Raw genomic sequence first — 19092 nt, 5'->3', positions numbered from 1 at the left:
CTACAAAGACTTTAATGAACTTTTTTATTTAGTCAACATACCAAAAATTAATTTCTCAAACTAAGTGCTCTTATCATTGAGGAAATTGCCAACATACAAGAATGGCCTCCCATAATTATTTAGGGCCTTGTAAAAAAAACAAGCTTGTAAATATTTCAGACTTTAATTTTTAATAGTTTCCTTTCGAAACATCTTGTTGTGCCAATGTACTCCACAAATACATGGAGGGAGATAGTGAAATAGAATTTAACATAGACATCCCTAAAATGAATAAAATTGTTCACAAAAAACACCTTTGCTCCAGATAGACCTTTAATTTTTCACTCCTTTCCTTCTCCACCACACAAAAAGCTCTATTTCCATCTTGTACTACCTTGCTCCAGCAACCTCCTGAAACCCCATTCCCCCTTATACTGAATATTAACTAGAAGTGAAATAAAAACTTCATTATACTAAGGTCTCAAGGGTATGGATTCAATATTTTAATTTAAAAAAATAAAAATAATTTAATACCTGTAGAGATTACAGAATTCCTGTTATTTCAGAAAAGCAAGCAAAAGACCCTTTTCTCTTTACTAGATTGACAAAAAAGATGGCATACTAACTGGCAGGCAAAAATCAGCTATGCCAGGGGACTGCCACACAAAAAATCCATTATTAATCTACCTGATCCTTTTTCATAGCATTCAACATCATCTATTACATACTTTATTTTTGCTTCTCTCAGCTTTCTCTTTCTTCCTCATCCCTTCCCAACCAAAAGAAAACAGTGAAACGGACACTACCACAAGTTCCCAGCTCCTGAAGCCTTTATTCCAACACATCCTTTTTTCCCACTGAAACTGGGTAATTTTCAAATACTCTGGCCTACACAGATATGACACAAAGGCTGAGGAGTGTGTTCCAGGAGAATCCTTCTGGTTAAGGGACACACGTCATGGTTATTTAATGTCACACATTTCCTCCAAGTTCTTGTCTTCATTTAAAAACCTGGCAGAATTAGGTGCTCTTTAACGTTTCGGAAAATGTGGATAAAGAGGTTTCCAAATATCTTGTGTATAACTAACATGAGCTTTGTCTCAGTTGAGATCAGTGCCTAGAAGAGGCCCCGTGTGCTTTTTGCACCTGGTCCTATCTAACTTTAGCCCACTGAAGGTTAGTTATGCTTAGCTAGACCTCAGAGTGGTCTACCTAGACCTTCCGAATGTAAACCACAGACAAAATGAACCACTATTCCAGCTCTTGAGTAACTGTGCAGATGAGAAAAGTTAAGCAACTATGTCCTTCCCTTAAAATTGCAGCCTGTGAAGAGAAGATAGCTTCTTGCATTCTTATAAAAGCCATATATATAACCCTGGAGAGCATTCCTCCTTCTGGGCTCTCTGCTTCCTCTAGACAGGTGGCCTCTCTCTTCTCTTTCATCTCCAACCTTTATTTTTTTCCCCCCATCTTAAAAAATGAAGTACCTGACTGACTGATACAAACAGACCTATATCCAAATCATATCAACATCTCCATCTGCCAAAATTTTCATCTTCAATGCAATTTCCAAAGCAGAGCTCTCCACACGGGGTGCCTGCGATAGTCCCATACATCAAGCACGCTGCTCACAAATGCACCACATGACACTAAGAGGGAACACAACTTCCCCTACAAAATCAAGGGAGAGAAAAGTAATAGAACTGAAAGAAGATAAAATGTTTTGTAGGTAGTGGAACACCAGCTGATAGCAATTTCTCTTTCAAGCCACAGTATACTTAATTTATTTATAGGCATTGGGAAAATGTTATTGTCACAACCCTGTGTAGGAAAATACACTAGAAGTGCCACTTCATGAAAAAGCACCTTAGAAATAGAAACAAGGAAAACGAATAATGTTTCCCTAAATACAAAGTCCCAGAAGCTCCTAGGTAACTAGGATGGGTAATAACTAAGTACAGCCTATAGCCAGCACTTATCAATGTAGCATTTAAGAATTCTATTGATTAGTTATCTAAACATGAGAAACATAATAATTCATAGTCTTTGTGTCTAAACTATCACAACCAATATATTTATGTTTCTGATACTTGGATATATCATTCACATTAACATCCTGATGGCATTTTTCAAATAGACTTGTGCTTTTCATTACTCTAATTGAAGATGGCTTTTCATGGTTTTATCTTCTTCAGGATAGCTAAACATAATTTGAATTTTGAGACTAAATAAATCCATTGGGTTAGACTGAATTGACTATAGTCATACGCTAGGGTTGAAAACAGGATTAACAAATCATAGCTACTGGATTTCTTTTAGCTGAGTCCTTGGGCAGCTTTATGATCCACTGAGAAAGAACCAGATGTTTTTTGTTAGATGCCTGTGTTTAAGACTGTGAAATGCAGAGGTTCTTTCCTTTCTGTTCTGCAGTCTTCTGGTTATGTCAGCCACCTTTCACTGGTTTTAAAAGTGAAAGGTCATGGCAAGGGCCCCACTGAAGAGAGAAACAAGCCTCAATGCTGGAGCTTTCCCAGAAAAGATACATTTGCTCTTAGAGAATGCGTGCCTCTTCTAATGAATTTTAACCCCCAGCAATTAAATAAACTATAAACTCCAGGAACACACAAGTAGATCACTTAAAAATAATTACAATTATGCTTACTTACATTGCATTAAAGGTGGCTATAATGTGCAATGACCCCTAGGGTTACTCTACTGTACATCCACTTATCACAGAGTTCTGTTTACTTGTTAGAGATAAGATGGGAACTGAGAGACTGATTGGATTGCTCAGCATATAAATTAAAGGTATCCCAGGAGCAGAACATACATATATTGCAGGTTTTATTGTACTGCCTTGCCTTGTGGTTAAAGTGAATCTAATACTTCCACATTTTGGGTCAGCACTTCATCTACCCGCATCCTTCTCCTACAGCAGAAGAGGCAGTGCAAGGATGCACATCCATAACGAAACAATGCTGCTACTGATCTTCCCTTGGTAAAACAGAAGAAACCCTCAAACAGATCTTGCAAGAAGGGCAGTAGAAGTAAAATTTCTGTCTTCAGATAGGGCTTTTGTGTCCCTACACTTCCAAGAAACGTAAGCAAATCTGACAAGCCTTTCAAAGCTGTTGGGCTATAACTGCTCAACACAAACAGGTGTCCATGGTGAAGTCCAGGGATGTATTGCAACCAGCAGACATACAGAGAAAAGACAGAATGAGATCAAATGACTAAAAAACACTTGCCAAACTAACTTCCAACATTCTATGCTTAGGGAGTTTTTTAGTGCAGAACAGCATCAGAATATATTTGAAAACTTCTTTTATTCAGCTTACTATGGACTGCTTAGCATCCGCAGTTTGGAGTTTAAAGTAACTTTCCAAATGACCAAGGCTGCAAAGCTAGAATGCAAACAATCAGCTTAGAGAAGAAATAAAATTATTTCATGCAAATATGCTTAATTTGAAGCAATGGGAAGAGGAAGTAAAATAGTTGTGGTTCACATAATGTTTTCATGACCTGGACACTTGGGTTTACAGCAGAGGGAGATTTAATTCCTAAATACATATCTATCATCAGATCTTAGCAAGTGAATTGAAAAATAACAGGTAACTGATTTTCACCCAAATCTTTAGCCTTAGGGTAAGATCACAACCTTTACTACTGTCTGGAGATAAAAAAACAACCAACTACTAACACCAAGTACTACATCTCTAGGAAGTCCTCCTGACTATATGAGAAAGCAAGAGAGAGAGAGAGGGAGAAGCAGTCAGAAAATCCTTTTGCCAGCCCCTGTTTACACTCACAGAGCTTTGCAAGCCCATGAAAACCATGGTTAGTGCCTATTGTGCAGTCAATGAACATTACTCCCTTCAAACAAAAACCTGTATTTTTTCAGGTGATGCCAAAACATCTATCAAGGATACTGGTTCATTTATTTTCCATTCTTTGCTTTGACTGGAAATTTATTTTAAGAAATACTTCCTTCAGCATTTCTTCTGCACTTTCAATGGAATTAGCTAGTTCTCATTAATCAAAATACAATCCCAGAATCACAGTGCTAGCTAGAATGGCAATTCTGGGAAGGGTGCTGGTTCCATTCCCCCACCATTTCTAGACCAGCTACCCATGGGTCATTATCTGCAAGGCATTTTTCTAACATATTTCAGAACACCTTTCAACCGAGTCTCGACATCTTCTTTAAAATATCTGTCCCAATGCTTAAATATTGCTGCCACGATGAAGGCTAAAATTAATCTTTTTTGCTGCAGTGTAAAATTACTCCCCCTTGTATCCACAATGGACACAGAATCAGCTCTCCACTTTACAGCTAATTTTAAATATTTGAAAACAGGCTTTGTGCATTATTATGCCTTTTTTTTGTGGGTTATTTTGGTTTGTTATTGCTGTTTTGTTAGTTTGCTCCTCTCCGTCAGTCTTTCTCGGCAGAGGATATTTTCTGCAACTCTGATCATCCCTGTTACATTTCTCTGGGTACTTTCCAGTTGATTCATAGTACCCAAGAAGCCTGGTAACTCAAATCTGGACAACGTATTCCAGCCAAGGTCTTACTGGCACTGCTTAGAACTGAAGGATGACTCATGGTTACACATGCCAATGCAACATTTGCCTTCTTTTGCAGCAGAATGACATTGTTGACTCATGTTCTATTTGCAATCCATTATAATCCCCTAGCCCTTTCCTCCAAATTTATTACTGATTGGTTTTCATCCTGTTTTGTGCAGATGATTAACCTTATCTAAGAATTTTGTATCTGCCTAGGCTAAATTTAGCCTTTGTTTTCAGACCATTTCTTAAATTTCTTAAGGTGACTGAGTATTTTATTTCCATGCTACGTTATACTGACAGCCTAATTTCAACATCTATAGTTTAATTAAAATGGTAAATAATGATAAATGTTAAAAATGGTAAATAATACTGGACCCAAAAAAGATCACAGAGACCTACACTCAGTTTATTCTCCCAACCTGACACTGAGCCATTGACAGCTACTACCAGAACATAGTTTTCCAACTGATTTTGTATCCACCTCATAATTATTTATTTTAGACAACAATTCTTTAACTTACTTATAAGGCAGGAAACCAATGTCAAAAAACTTATTAAGTCAAGATATGTGATGCTGCAAGCTTATCCCTGAGTCTCAAGGTCTATAATTGTCACAGAAGATACTAAGTTTAGTTTGACATCTACGCCAGTTTTATTTACCCCCTTATCATATTGATGCTAATAAATATTTGCTTAAATATTTATCCTAGTGTGGGAGTTTTTACCCAGTGTTTTAGGTTTAAGTCAAAGGATGCATTTTCCCATTTTCTTCCTTTCTGTAATGACAAAAATACCATATTTCTTGTATTTTCCAAATCTTGTACAATTTCATAACTTTTCAAGGATAACTTTCATATCAGTAAAATTATTTCAGCCAATTCCCTTAAACCACAGATCAATTTCAGCTGATTTGCAGATATCTAATTTACCCAAGCCTGTCCTTTCCTTCCTCATCCAGAATCTTACTTATCCAGCTGAAGGTAACTACAGCTGCCACCTGGGCTTAGCAGCTCTTTTATGTGAAAACCAAAGCAAAGCCAGGTGTCAAAGCCTTGGTTTACTCAGCAGGGCCTTTACCTGACCACCTCTCACTGAGCCATCATTTTTCTTGATTTCTTTTTCTTTCTTCTAATACACTTGTAAAAACTTGTTATTTTTACATTCTTGCCCAAACATCTTGTTTTTTACTTGGCTTTCTACGTTGGTGCTACCACCTGTTCAACCTTAAGAGTCCACTTAGCTGTACTTTCTGTAGGCAACCTCTCCTCATGCAGTCATTAAGAGTCTTGTCATTAGCCAAGCACCTGCCTTTGGATAATTAATTTGTGCTTTCTACATTGAGCAAATGCTAATTATCCCTATTTTTCTTCCTCTAATTCTTAGTTTACTTAAATCTATATTTGAAACAACTTCTCTTTATTTTGATGTTTTTCTCTTTCTAAAAATTCTCCATTATACACTTTTATGGCCACTGCCACTCTGCCTTCTACTTTTGTTCTCCACAGGAGCTCCTGTTTTATAGCTAGGACCAAATGTCAGTAGTCACCTATTAAGTGGCAAGCATATAAACATTTCAAAACAGTGTTCAAACTACTCTTCTGACTGGATAGTAATTCAAGGGTCACTCTGGCATGCAGATGCCATGCCATTCAATATTTAAGTCAAATAACATTTCAAAGCTGGAGACTTTGCCACTCATTGGTCTGGCCTTAAATCATAACAGAAACCAAAGTGGTTTGGATAGTGCACTGGGGTTTCTCTTGCAGCAAATAAGGAAGGAAGATTTGCAGGCATGTATTTTACACACAGTTCATCTTTAAAGGTTTAGATAGGTTACCAAAAATGAATTCCTACATACTGAATTGAAGCACAGTGAAGGAGACCTCTGCTCCCTGAGAGATGCCAAAGAGAGCAAGGTTGGGTTCTGTGATATTCCCCAAAAATGCCCTTATTTCAATGGAAGCTGGATGAGCATGGGGAGGGCATGAATTCCCCTTTGAAAGTCCTGTCTGCTTTACAGTCAATGAAGTAAGAGATATTAAAAACAAGCCAGCAGCATTATTGACAAAACTAACAAGTGCTCCCCAAGTGCTAATAAAATTGCAGCCAAACAGCCTATCGATCACTGTCTCTGTTCAAAGCACATCAGCCATAATGCAATCACACACAAGGACCCCAGTGCTGTCACTTCTCGTGCCATATTTAATGACAAAACTGGTTCCTTACAAGCTTATAAGGAATTTAATATTACGCTTCTAGAATGCAAAAAGAACTACATGCATCTGCCTGGAGATAAGCAGCCATATGTGCTTGAAATGCATTTGATGGGAGACAGTATACTTCATGTGCTGCATCTCAGCTATTGTTTTTGGTTGATTCAGTTAACATGTTCTAAAACTGGCTGATTTACTGAAGATTTGCAGACATAATTCATGTGCACTTGTACTATGAATAAGCCTCTAAAACTAATTCAAGCACAGTCAAAAAATAAATTGCAAAATAAGTTATTCAATTGAAATCTGCCATCTGAGGCACTGTAATAGAAAACATTTATTATAAAACTAACATATATTTGTGGCTAGAGATGTGTTCAGTACTAAACATCTCTTTGTGATGGATTTATTCAGTCTTTTCTGAAAGAACATCTTAACTGGGCTAAGAGAAAATTACATGTTCAAAACTAATTGCAAGTTCTATGATTTTTCATCCTGCATCACAGCTTCCCATTTTTAGTCCTTTTGTTTTAGAAGGCTTATGAATTTTAGGAAAACTTTTTTTTCTGCACAGCTGTAGAAGCCCATTTCTGGAGTCTGGATTTGTGATTTGAACACTGGAAAGACACAGGTAGGATGTGATGCACAAAGAGAGGAAGCATTGATACCAACACATTTATCTTCAAATGTAATGCTCTAAATTTGGCAAATTCACTTCACAGGGCTGCTGGGCTGTGAAAGTCAGGTTATGCTACATTGGAGGCCTCAATCCACTCAAAAGTGTTTCCTCTTCAAAAGTGAGAGTATTTTGCTAGTTCAGCCTTTCATCAGTGCTCAAGGGGGAGCTCTTTGAAATGAGTACCTGTCTGTAATTAATAATGATAGTCAAGTCTAAATGACTGTGTCTGACACTAGGGTCAGCCATTGATAGGTCCAATTCAGGCAGATAAAGATTTTTACACAATACAGTAGAATAAGGAGTTTGAATTTTTAATTTTTTTTTGTATTCCCTCCTCTCCAAGGGCAGATAATGAAAGCCCTGAGAAGGAACATCCCTGTCCAAATCTCTCAGTTATTGGAGAAGAGGATTTGGAATGGACAGTGAAAAGAAAGACAAAGGCCAGAAGACAAAGGGGAAAGGTCAAACTATTTCTAATCAGGAACTTTTGTTTCCCTCAATCTTGGAACACTTGGTATTGCTACCAAGCAATGGGTAAGATTGTACCCTGTTTCTAGGGCAGCTGAGGGGACTCAGGCCAGCTCCATCCTCTGCAGTCATCTGAGAGTGTCACAATACAAATGGAAAGGGAGAAACTTGCATCTCCTTGAACAGAAAATACCACTGTTCAGTGGATGGCTTTGTGCACATATTTGGGAAAAAATCAGCACTACCACAGAATCAAATTTTTACCCCTCTTACTGCATCCTTCTACAGCTGTGTTGTTAAAAATAATGGCAGCTCGATGTTTTAAACATGTTTTGATTCAGAGCTCATGCATCTGCAATACATAGTGTACCCCATTACTTCCACAGTTCCTATGTTCTGCGTAAAGATACTTTTAAAAAGTCATAGGGCAAATTGGACACCATTGCAAACTGCTTCCAGCAATTTTAGGAGTGGCTTCTAGCAGAAATTTTCAGTAACTTAAACTTTTTTTTTTTTTAAATTTAACAGTTTTCAATTAACATAATCCATACAGTCTTAATGGACTCATTTTCTGGCAAGTCTGAATAGGTGCTGAATATGAGACACATCAAAATCTCTCACTTGAGATATGCTAAAGCTTTCCCCTATTCCCTCTTTTCTTTCTCCCAAGTGGATGAAGAAGACCAGGAAAGTATGCTGTCAAGCTACTTAAGAAGTCTCAAATGACCTTGTCAGGAAAAAAACCCAACTCTTTGATTCATATTTCAAAATCCTGACTAACTGCCCCTTCTGCTCTCCTGCTTTCTTGCTTCTGTAACTGTGACAGAATGGAGTTCAATATTAATGACCAGCAATCATTTCCAGGCTACAAACTCTGCTGCTTTCTGCAGTCCAACTGATTCATTAGCTTGCTTCTGTCAGTAAGATGCACACTTTTGCATTGGTTTCTCCTGAGTTAAAGATAATAGAAAGCTGGGCTGGTAGCTCAGCTAAAAATGAACTTTGATCACTCAAGTGCCCTCTGAGTTGCAGTTGAACCATTCAAGCTGACTTCCCTTGAACAGGCCTGTTATCCAAAGGATATCTTGTGTCACTCTCTGGAGGTGATTTCAGTGAAAGCCATGAATGCTTCTTTCACAAAACAACGTATTTATTTTCTTGAGACAAACACTCAGGCATTTCTCTCCACATTGCAAGCAGAAAGCATACAGGTTAATTACATTGCTATTGTTTTTCAGTGCACAATTAAATAATTCATCCTGCTGAATAAAGCCACCTTTTTGTTAGGAAAGAATACGGTTGGATGCAGCAGATTTCTTTAAAAAATGCAAATGAAGTGCAAGCCTAGAAGCAGAACTCTGCTGATTTTTAAACCTTCTGATTAGCGTTGGATTTTAAATCTGTTAAAGATACAGAATCCTCCAGCTGCCCTTATGAAATCCCTCTGGCAGGTACTTCCTGCCTTCAGTTACTTCCAACCCTGCCCTTCCAGCTTTTTCAGCCTGGCTCTACAGTCTGGCTCCACATGAAGATGTCACAATTAGAAAATTCAAGCATGATTTTAGATTTAGAATTGAGAAGTAGATTTTTAATATTAAAACCTTGTAAACACGTTCCAAAAAGTTTGTGTTTGCACAAAAGAGCTTCAGCTTGGTGACTCCAGACTTAGATTTTCTGTAAAATTTAAAATCTGTTTTTATTCACCCCCTGGAGAAGTGGTTTTTTTTTTTTTTTCCTCTTAAGTAACTAGGAAGAATCTTGGTCTTGTGAGGTTAAAAGAAGCCTTTAGGATATCTCTCAAAATAACAATTGTATGGTGAGAACACAGAGCAGCTATTGAATTCACAGGACCAAGCCAGGGCTCCTCACCACAGGATCTGCACAAGCTCTCTGGATATCAGAATCTCAAAGAATATAAAATTTTCTTTTCTATCTTCAAAACCATACAAGAGCATAAGGGGCATTTAAACTTCCCAAATCCAAACAGAACAGCATGGGAAAAATACCAGGGGAGGGAGAATGAAAAAGGAAAAACAGATTAAACAATTGTCTTGCAGCTCATGCTACATAAAAGAGCTGGGACAAATTCTTCTGACTAATCTTTTTACTCTCTGTGGAAAATTACAGAAATTAAAGCTCTGGTGGCAACGACTGGGAAAGAAAGCTTCCCTCCCTCCCTCCCTCCCTTCCTTCTGTCCTTCCTTCGTTCCTCTCAGCAGTTTCTATTTCACTGCCACTCCCTCTGTGTACACACAATTGTATCATATATACATTTACACACATATCCATACCTATATGCATATGTAAACTGGGGATTAGTCTTGTTGGCATCCGACTCATAGGGCCCAAAGCAGCAACATATGTTTTCTCTTCATTTTTTGGGTGACAACACTGTGATCAATGACTAAAGACTCACATGATCTGTGTATATGTAACTAAACTAATCAACCATTTTCAACCTTTTTTTTTTTTGTGCAATAAATCCCTTTAGAAATGTTTGAGTGGCTATTTTGAACGTTTGAGTCAGGGCGAATTTTGCCACAGACAAGAGTAGTGACCTCTGTCAAAAAGAACAATCTGTTGGCCAAATAAAATCCATTTGTAAGATTTAAGTGAGAAAAAAGCAGTGCACAGATCTTTGTGCAAGGCAGAGCACCTGCCTCCTACAATCTGCATTCTGTTTCCTGACCAGAGACATCCACAGTGTCAGAGAAATTCTACACTGAAAAGGAAATGATCCTTTTCTTTACAAAGAGCCAGAAATCTTAACAGACATCTGACATATCCCTTCAAGGTATCCATGCATGACTTTAGATTCTCTACAAGAATTCCTGGTTTTGCCCAGAGTCAGACATCTCAGTAACGCAATAAACAGGACAGTTTTAAAGCATGTCAGTTCAAAATCTCTGTGCAATACTTCACCAAGATTTACCTTTTTGTTTTTCCTCTTGGGAAGAGAGAGGGTCACAAGGCCTCTGAAAGTGGTAGGAGTACAAGTTCTATTTGAAGTCAATAGGATTTGTAATCCTAAATCCCTCAAATGCCTTTGAAAACCTCTGTGGATATGTGTCTTGACAAAAGTATCAACTTTGCCTTTCCTTTGGCACTGAAGTTCCATTTCCCTAAAGACAGAGAATCTACACTCTTAAATTCTAACCCAAATGATATTCCTGTGAGCTACAGACAATACAAGGAACATGCTTGGCAATGAAATACAGAAATAGATGTGAAAGGAAATTTTCAAAAGCCCCTTCTGAGACTTTCAATAAGTATTTTCTTGAGTTTCTTTTTCCTGGTATGGTTGTTGTATCCAGTGCTATCCTGGACACAATTAGAATGGGGTTTTGGGGTTTTATCCTATCCTTTAGTGGCTGGCCTGGAAATATTTGAAGTTCTGTCATAACTTAAACACTCACCAAGACAAAGTGCAAACATCATTTACAGAGCATGCATCTGAAACAGCAGCATATACACAAAACCATTTTCCTTTTAAAATCAGCCCTGAAATTAATGCATTACAGCTAGTTTCAAAGATTTGGCCCCTTGAGTGTTAGAAAATGCAGTGGTTATATTCACAACATTATAATGTAGCAAAGCCTTTAACATGAAAGAAAATGAATGCAAAGATCCCTGTTTTAAATTGCACATTAAAGCAAGATTCATGGTTACAGAGAATCTCTCTGACCACACATTTCATCATTGAATAAAAAGCAGAATGGATGGGGAATAAAAAACACGGTGAAAAAATACTGAGATGAGTCAAACTCTTCCACATAAACCACCTCAAGCTGTGACTAAATTGGGAACGAGATACAAGTGTGAATATAGCTCTCTACTAATGCATGGGACAGACAGAGGAAGAGAGGCATAAAGCATATGGGGATATCACAAAACAGCAGAAGACAACCACAAAATGTGCACTAAGTTTACCTTGATCAAATGCCTTGTTTGGACTCCAGTTCCTGAAATAATCATCCTAAATGGGGATTAAAAAAAAAAAAAGAAAACTCAGGAAAAATAAAATCATTATATTCAGTACTATTTTACATAACTAAATGAATCAACTTGTGTTTTGATTCTAACAGTTTAGCTTCAATCAGGTAAGACTATCAACAGGTTGTGTCCTAAAGAGTAGTAAATGCAGGGTAAAAGTTAAAGAATAAAAATGTCCTTGGATTCAGCACCTTGATTTTGTCTTCTGGATTGTTGTTGAAAGCATGCCCATTATTAAATATTTTATAATAACTCTGTATTATTTCAGGTTAGTTTACAGTCTTTGACAAGAAAGAATATATTGTTCAGGTAGTATAACATGATCCACACCATCCAGGTGTGGTGAAAGGTCAGCAAAGTAAATTCAAAGATACATCCATTTGTACACATGTTAATCAGACCACTGTGAATGTAGAGAAATGCAGGAGCAATACTGCAAATATTACACTTCAAAAGTACAACTTCCAGGAGAGCTTGCTTTGAATATTTTAGTCACTTTTCCCACTATTAAACTTTAAGAATTTTCTGAAATCTGATGTAAAGAGATCATTGTGCTGTGAGTGTTGTGGCTCTGTTCTGCACAATTCTCACTGGATTTTACACTGGAGAAGGCAGGAACTGTCAGAGTGCCTGGCCAAATAATGATTGGCACAAACTAGTCTCTCTCCAGAAAGAATGGGAAACTCTTCCATGTGTTGGATCAATCTGTATTCTGTGTACTTAGCAAACATTTATCTGAAGGCAAAGTTTTCCCTGCTTCAGAGTGCCATCAACCCTAGTGCTGAAGAACTGAGAGTTAAGGCCAACTGATTTATCAGTTTCAGCATACTCTGTGTATCTCACTTGTGTCCTCTTTAAGAGGATGTGATAAGAGAATTATCTGACTTGAGGAGCATAGAAAATTTCTACAAAACTGTCACATTTTTTCTGTGTATTAATCTTTGTTTCCTTTTTAATATAGCCAGCATTCTATATTCATTTCCTGAGGGATGTCACTAAAGAGATGTATTCATCAAGCTGAATGACACTGAGATTTCTTTTTCCTGCCAGGACGGTAACTAAAAACCCATCTGTGTGAATAAGACATCTAAATTATTTCTTCCATAGGGTTTCATTTGCCATTTATCTCCAGTACACCGAATTTCACATGCTCTCATGGCTATCCAGTCACCCTAGCCTGGAATATTTTGGAGGCTTCGCAGTCGGCACGACTTTATGGGTTCAGAACAGGCTGTTACAGGAGGGAGGACTCCACAGACTCAGTGAACACCAGGAGATGCACTTCACGTTCCTTTCAGAACACTATGGACAGGATTGTTCTGCTGCTCTTCTCTGCCTGCTCTGGAGCAGGCAAACATGGGCAAATGCTGGGTTAGATCAAAATATTCTGCATGACTGGCAGGAGGAAATGTATGGGGTTTTTTAATCAGTATGTTCATGCTCAGTGTCATACTGACTCCATGGACAGTGATAATGTTCCACAATAACAGCAAAGACTATTACCCATAATTTATTTCAGATGCATCAAAAGTATCCATATTTTTTTCTTCACAAGTACAGGGTTGGCATCAGAAATAGAATCACAGGCTTGCCTTTGAATTTCACAGCTTTGCTAATACAAAACCCCCTCATGGTTATACAATGCTTTGTAACTGATGATGATGTACTGCTAAATTTACCAAGCATTAATCACTTTTCAGCATGTGCTGGGTTTTTAGCTTTTATAGCAGAAGTTTCTTCAGCAACAAAATATTCTTTTTTTATTTCTTTTTTTTTTTTTTTGCCTGCTTACATTTTTTCCAAGGTGTTGCTTTGCTGCTGGGTTTTCAGCATCTATTTATTTAACAGAAATTATTAAATAATTCAACTCCCAACAAGGATTTCTTATGCTGGTGGCATATGAAACCTGTTTTGAAATAAGGATTGGAAAAGGGATTTATCTCAATTTCAGTGTCAAAGGGATATTTTACAAAAAAAATGCACCTTCCTCACAAAAATACCTACAACACAGCCATCTCTTCTGTAGATCTATTATTCCTCCTCTTCTCCTTCATGCAGACCTGTTTAGTATTCCATTTTGAAAACTGAAATTATGTTTACTTTAGAATGTGCCTGAAACCACAATGTGATAACATAGAAAATACACAAGAAAAAATATGGAGAAGAAAACCCTAAAAGGTGAAATAGAGAAAACCTTTGAGATTTTTCAATATATAAATCCCATTATTATTCATAGGAGTAAATAATGACTCTACATACATTAGAACAATACAGTCAATAGCAGTTCAAAGTAACTTAAGCCAGTTGGACAACTGTCCTGGTTTCAGCTGGGATAGAATTATTTTTCCTCTTAGCAGCTGATACAGTGCTGATTTGGGATGAGAATAATGTCAATAACACACTGATGTTTTAGTTGTTGCTAAGGAGTGTTTACTTCAAGCCAAAGACTCTTCAGTTTCCCGGGTTTCTTCAGAGAGCTGCCGGGAGGAAGAATGGCCAGGACAAGTGACTCAAACTGGCCAAAGGGATAGGCCACACCTTAAAGCCCAGAATATAAACTGGGGTGAGTTGGCTGGGGGAGATGGTCCGTACTGGGGGAGCAGCTGGGCACTGCTCAGCAGGTGGTGAAAATTGTACCTAGCATTACTTGTCTTTATTACTATTATTATTATTATTGTATTAAAATAATAATAATAATAATAATAATCATCATCATCATCATCATCATTAATAATGTTCTCATCACAACTCATGGGGTTTACCATTTTTTCCCCCCAGTTCTGGTCCCTATGCCACCCAGGTAACGGAGAGGTGAGGGCGTGAGTTGGGTACCTGGATTAAATCACAACACCACAAAATACAGCACCAGGGCTTCATTTCAGCATCAATAGCAGCAAGACCTGAGTCTGAAGGATTATGGCACCATAAAGGTGAAACTCACCCTGTGGATATGGTGAGCAGAAAATCTGTGTCACGTTTAAGTACACACCTCAAGCTTTGACTCAGAAGCAAACAGGGTTTTGTGCCAGTACTCGGGTAGGGGCTGAGATTTATAACAATATCCCTAAATGACTTTTGTTAGAAGGTGGAACTCTCTCAAGGAGTATGATCATTTCACTGTAACTTCTTCCAAGAGAGAAGCAGCACATATATACATATATATTATATATATATATATAAATAAATCAAGTTGATTAAAGAAATTTAAATTTCCCATTCAGTAAAAGACCTTCCCAACAGAAAGAAATCTGTGCATTTCTGAGTGTTCTACTAGGGTTGATACTAATGTGCTGAAAATCCCTTATGCCCTCTGTAACAAATGAAACTTATTCAATTTTCATATTAACATGTTAATTAATCAATATTAACACAATTATTAACAAGTATCAATGCATTTCATTTATAACAATATAAACAATTATTCAGAACAGTTTCAAATATAGAATGAATTATTACATATTGTAAATATTTTTATTCAGTCTATAGATATTTACAAGTTAAAATTGAGAAACCTACCTCAACTTCCTGAGCACGTAAGCATTACAAATGAGAAAAGAAATAAGAATGAAATAAAGCAATATAAAATTAGGTTAACATTCATCAATTATCTCCTTTGTGGCCTTTTAAATGTGAAATCACTTATTTCAGATGACCTTCACCCCCAAATGGAGCAATTTTCTCTCTTTCTTTTCTGCCCTTTCCACCTCTGCTGCCATGACATAGTTTTTATCTGCTGCATTATTAGCCAAATGCCATTCTAGGAATATGTTTCTTTCTTGTAGAGCACCAAAAAAAGGCTTTATCATTCCCTTCTGGCTAGCAAGATTTCTAGAAAGTGTTTTTCACACACTCATCTGTACAATCTTGGTATAAGAGAGATTTAAATTTTTTTCCTAGCTGACTTTAAAGACTGTTTATTGGATGGACTTTGAAGGGAATGCAAAACCAGGCACAGGGCCACTTCAATACAGCAGGTGACAGCAACTGAGAAATATTTTTGATGAACAAGTATTTTAAAAAAATCTTTCCTCTTCCACAGAATTCACACTTTGAAGGTTTTGCCCATGGTTCAGTGACTAAGCCTATCTTTTAATGAACTGAAGGGACTCTGCACACCTAAAAGCATGCATGAAAAGAGAAGAGCTGATACTGCAAGCCAAGGCTGGATCTGATTCCCTTAGCTCAACTCAGTGTTATAGAAAAGTGATGGGTTGGATTGGCCTCTGCAGCTGGCTCCTTAAGGACTCTGAGTCTCATATCACAGGTTAAATATTCAACTTCCAATTTCAGGAAAAGAAATTCAGCTCCTGTCAAATGGGGCCCAATGCAATTCTTGAGGAAATCTAGAGCTCTGTTCTCTTCTCTTGTCACTAGGTGTCGGGTAAGGAATCTTTGGCAAGATTCTTTTTTGCCCCCTTTGTAAAGTCTATTGCCTGCCTGAGGTGGCAACAGCCTGGGATAGCAAGGCAGGGAGCCCAGGGCCCCCCACACAGAAAGAAGTTCACCAGTGACTTTCCCCACCCCAATTAAATTGCAAGACTTGAGACAGGACCTGCCTTTTCAGTTCTGCATCTGTTCACCACTTAGCATCATGGAACCCTTCTAGATTTTACCCTCAGGATATCTAACTTAGGAATCAGCTGTGAACAAAACAAATGAAAGAAAATATAAAAGCAAATATATATTGCTAGACTTGGGCCTCCGTTCTTCATTGCATTTTTATTACGTTAGTTTGAGCAATTAAGAGATTAGAGCAAACACATTTTCACAGAATCACAGAGCTGGAAGGGACTGACAAGGACCATGAGGTTTAATTCTTAAGCAAATGGCATACATGGGGATCAGAACAGTGACCTTGGCATCACTAGCACCATGTTCTAAAATCCATTCTGCCACATCGTGCATAATAAATTGTTGTTTCTTAAGAAGACTAAAATGATTTTTTAGCATTTAATATGTGGGTGTCAAATTCAGCCAGCTTGATGGATGAGCCATCAGCAAAGTCAATCAAGACAATGATCATATCTTAAACTAAGTATGCAAAGGGCATGTTCACAAGAAGTTTGTAACAGTCAAAACTTTCAAAAATCTTATTCATCAGAACACTTAGATTCATCAGAAATCATAGGTTGGGTTCTGATTTGCAAAAAAATCAAGCCTTGAAGTAGACCCAAGTCTACTACAATCTCCTGTTAGTCACCTCAGAAAAATCAGCAAATAGAAATTATCCCTAAGACCAGGACATTAATATGAGACTGCTTTTCTCTCCTATTACCCCTTCTATCACTATAAGAACAATAGATTTAAAAAAAAAATAAATTAATAGCAAAACCAAATACATTTATCCCCTTTTCCCCTACCAACTAAGAAAGTAAACAACAGCTTCTTGTTTTCCTGAAGTTTAAATATTAAAGTTATTTCCACTAATCCTACTCTTTTGTCACTTTGAATTCAGTTATTACCTAAAACTTGATATTTTGGAAGAGTTAATGAAGCATGGATAATTTAACACACAAACACTCTCTAGACTTTATTTACTTGTCAAAAAGAAGCTCTTGCAGGATGCTCTTATTTATAAATACAGCCAAACATTAGCTAAATGGGTTCATAAATATTTATATTTATTGCATTAATTGAGCTTATAACTTATTTGTATGACTTAAGAAGAAATGAGATGCTGACTGAATACATTCCCCTGACTTTGTACCTCTCAGAACCAGCTCAGCTCAGTTTGCTCCCCCAAGGCCTGGGACGATGCCTCAAGAATTAGAGGAGCCTGCAAGGTACAGAATCATCAGGAAAGCCTCATCACAGACCCCTCCTGAGAAAACTGCTACACAAAGGAGTAACCCCAGGACTCACTGAGACCCCCCAAAGAAGCAATCTTCCTTCCCAGCCCCTCCTAGCTAACACAAGTTTAAATTTCTCAGTACCTCCAGGAGAGACATTTATTAAAACTGCTTTGTAGCCTGCTTAGTATTTCCCTCTTTCACCTTCCATCTATGAATAAACCATTTACCCTCATAAGGACCAGCTGGAAAAAGTGGTAATTACCAGCTCATTGCTTTTGTCAAAATTAGCTCCAGAAAGATGCAGCTGCATTTTCTGCCTCTCTACCTTGCAGTGCAGAAGATCATTCCAACACCAAGCAGTGTTAAAGCACCAGCTGCTGCTTGCTAAAGTCAATCCAGCCTATCATAAATATCTCCTCAAAGCCTATTGCCTGTATTAAGCAAATAGCTTGTGTCAGCAAATTACACATTATTTATTTATTGTTTTTATTTGCTTAAGAAGAAGAGAATGTATTTTACCCACTGAGTACTTCAGTGAACAAAGCTCCCCAATGAGATCTCTTTGTTAAGACGTCTCTAACCAATTCTGTGATTTCTCTCAGGAATCAGAGAACTGCATCCAAACAGGATGCTTTGGCTTAGTGAATTAGTAATGCTGGTGCTGGAGCTATTTAGTTTTAAATTTTGCATGGGAAAGCTTTAAGTTTAGGGAGAAATGTCCCAGAAAGGCCAGGAATACCTGGGTTTACTGAAAAAGCTCCTAAGATTAAGTGGTGACACTGAGAGAATCCTTGGAGTAGGAAGCAGTGTCACATGTAATAAAAACTCTGCAGATGTCAGGACCTGCCTAAAATGCTGTCATTAATAAAAATGTAACAAACTGATAAAAGTATAACCCTTCACATTAGATTCATATATAATGGCAAGTACATTAACAGTGGTTTATTAATAACATCCTAGTGAGTCCTCAGATGTGTATGGCATTGAAAAGATCCTTGACCGTATCTTACAGTCTCAAATTTATCATAAGACTCGAATTCTCAGTACACAGACTTTAACTCAACTACCACTAATGTACAAACCCAACTTCTTCTGGCCATATTAATGGCCCAGAATACTACTGGGTTTCTTATTTTCAAAAATTAAAAGGTTTTTTTGTTGGTTGGGGTTTTTTTTTCTGCTATATTAGGAAAGAAGTTTTGCTACTCCTGTTTTACTGAAAGACTTTTCCAGAAGTTTTCATAAGCAATACTGAGGAAGTGGCAGGGGAAACTTTCAGCATAGACTTTTCTTACCCATACTGACAATCATTCACTGGGGTGGCAACAGTTTTAAAACTTGAATTAAAATACTTGGAAAAAAATGAAATATATTCCTTACCCCTGAGCCCATATCA

The 19092-nt window shown here is 37.4% G+C and overlaps 1 protein-coding gene across 1 annotated transcript in view; it reads right to left on the bottom strand.

Moving 5' to 3' along the window:
- Positions 1-19092, bottom strand: part of SPOCK1 (SPARC (osteonectin), cwcv and kazal like domains proteoglycan 1) — a 272294-nt gene that overhangs the window by 173623 nt on the left and 79579 nt on the right. The window contains exons 3-4 of the mRNA XM_062501909.1: positions 15421-15429; positions 11842-11887 (exon numbers count right to left, since the gene is read on the bottom strand). Coding sequence (XP_062357893.1) covers positions 11842-11887; positions 15421-15429 — 55 coding nt within the window. The remainder of the gene's footprint in view (positions 1-11841; positions 11888-15420; positions 15430-19092) is intronic.

Source organism: Cinclus cinclus, chromosome 14 (genome assembly GCF_963662255.1).
Source record: "Cinclus cinclus chromosome 14, bCinCin1.1, whole genome shotgun sequence".
Taxonomy (NCBI): Eukaryota; Metazoa; Chordata; class Aves; order Passeriformes; family Cinclidae; genus Cinclus; species Cinclus cinclus.
Note: the sequence above shows the minus strand (reverse complement) of the source record. Positions and strands in the feature narration are given on the sequence as shown.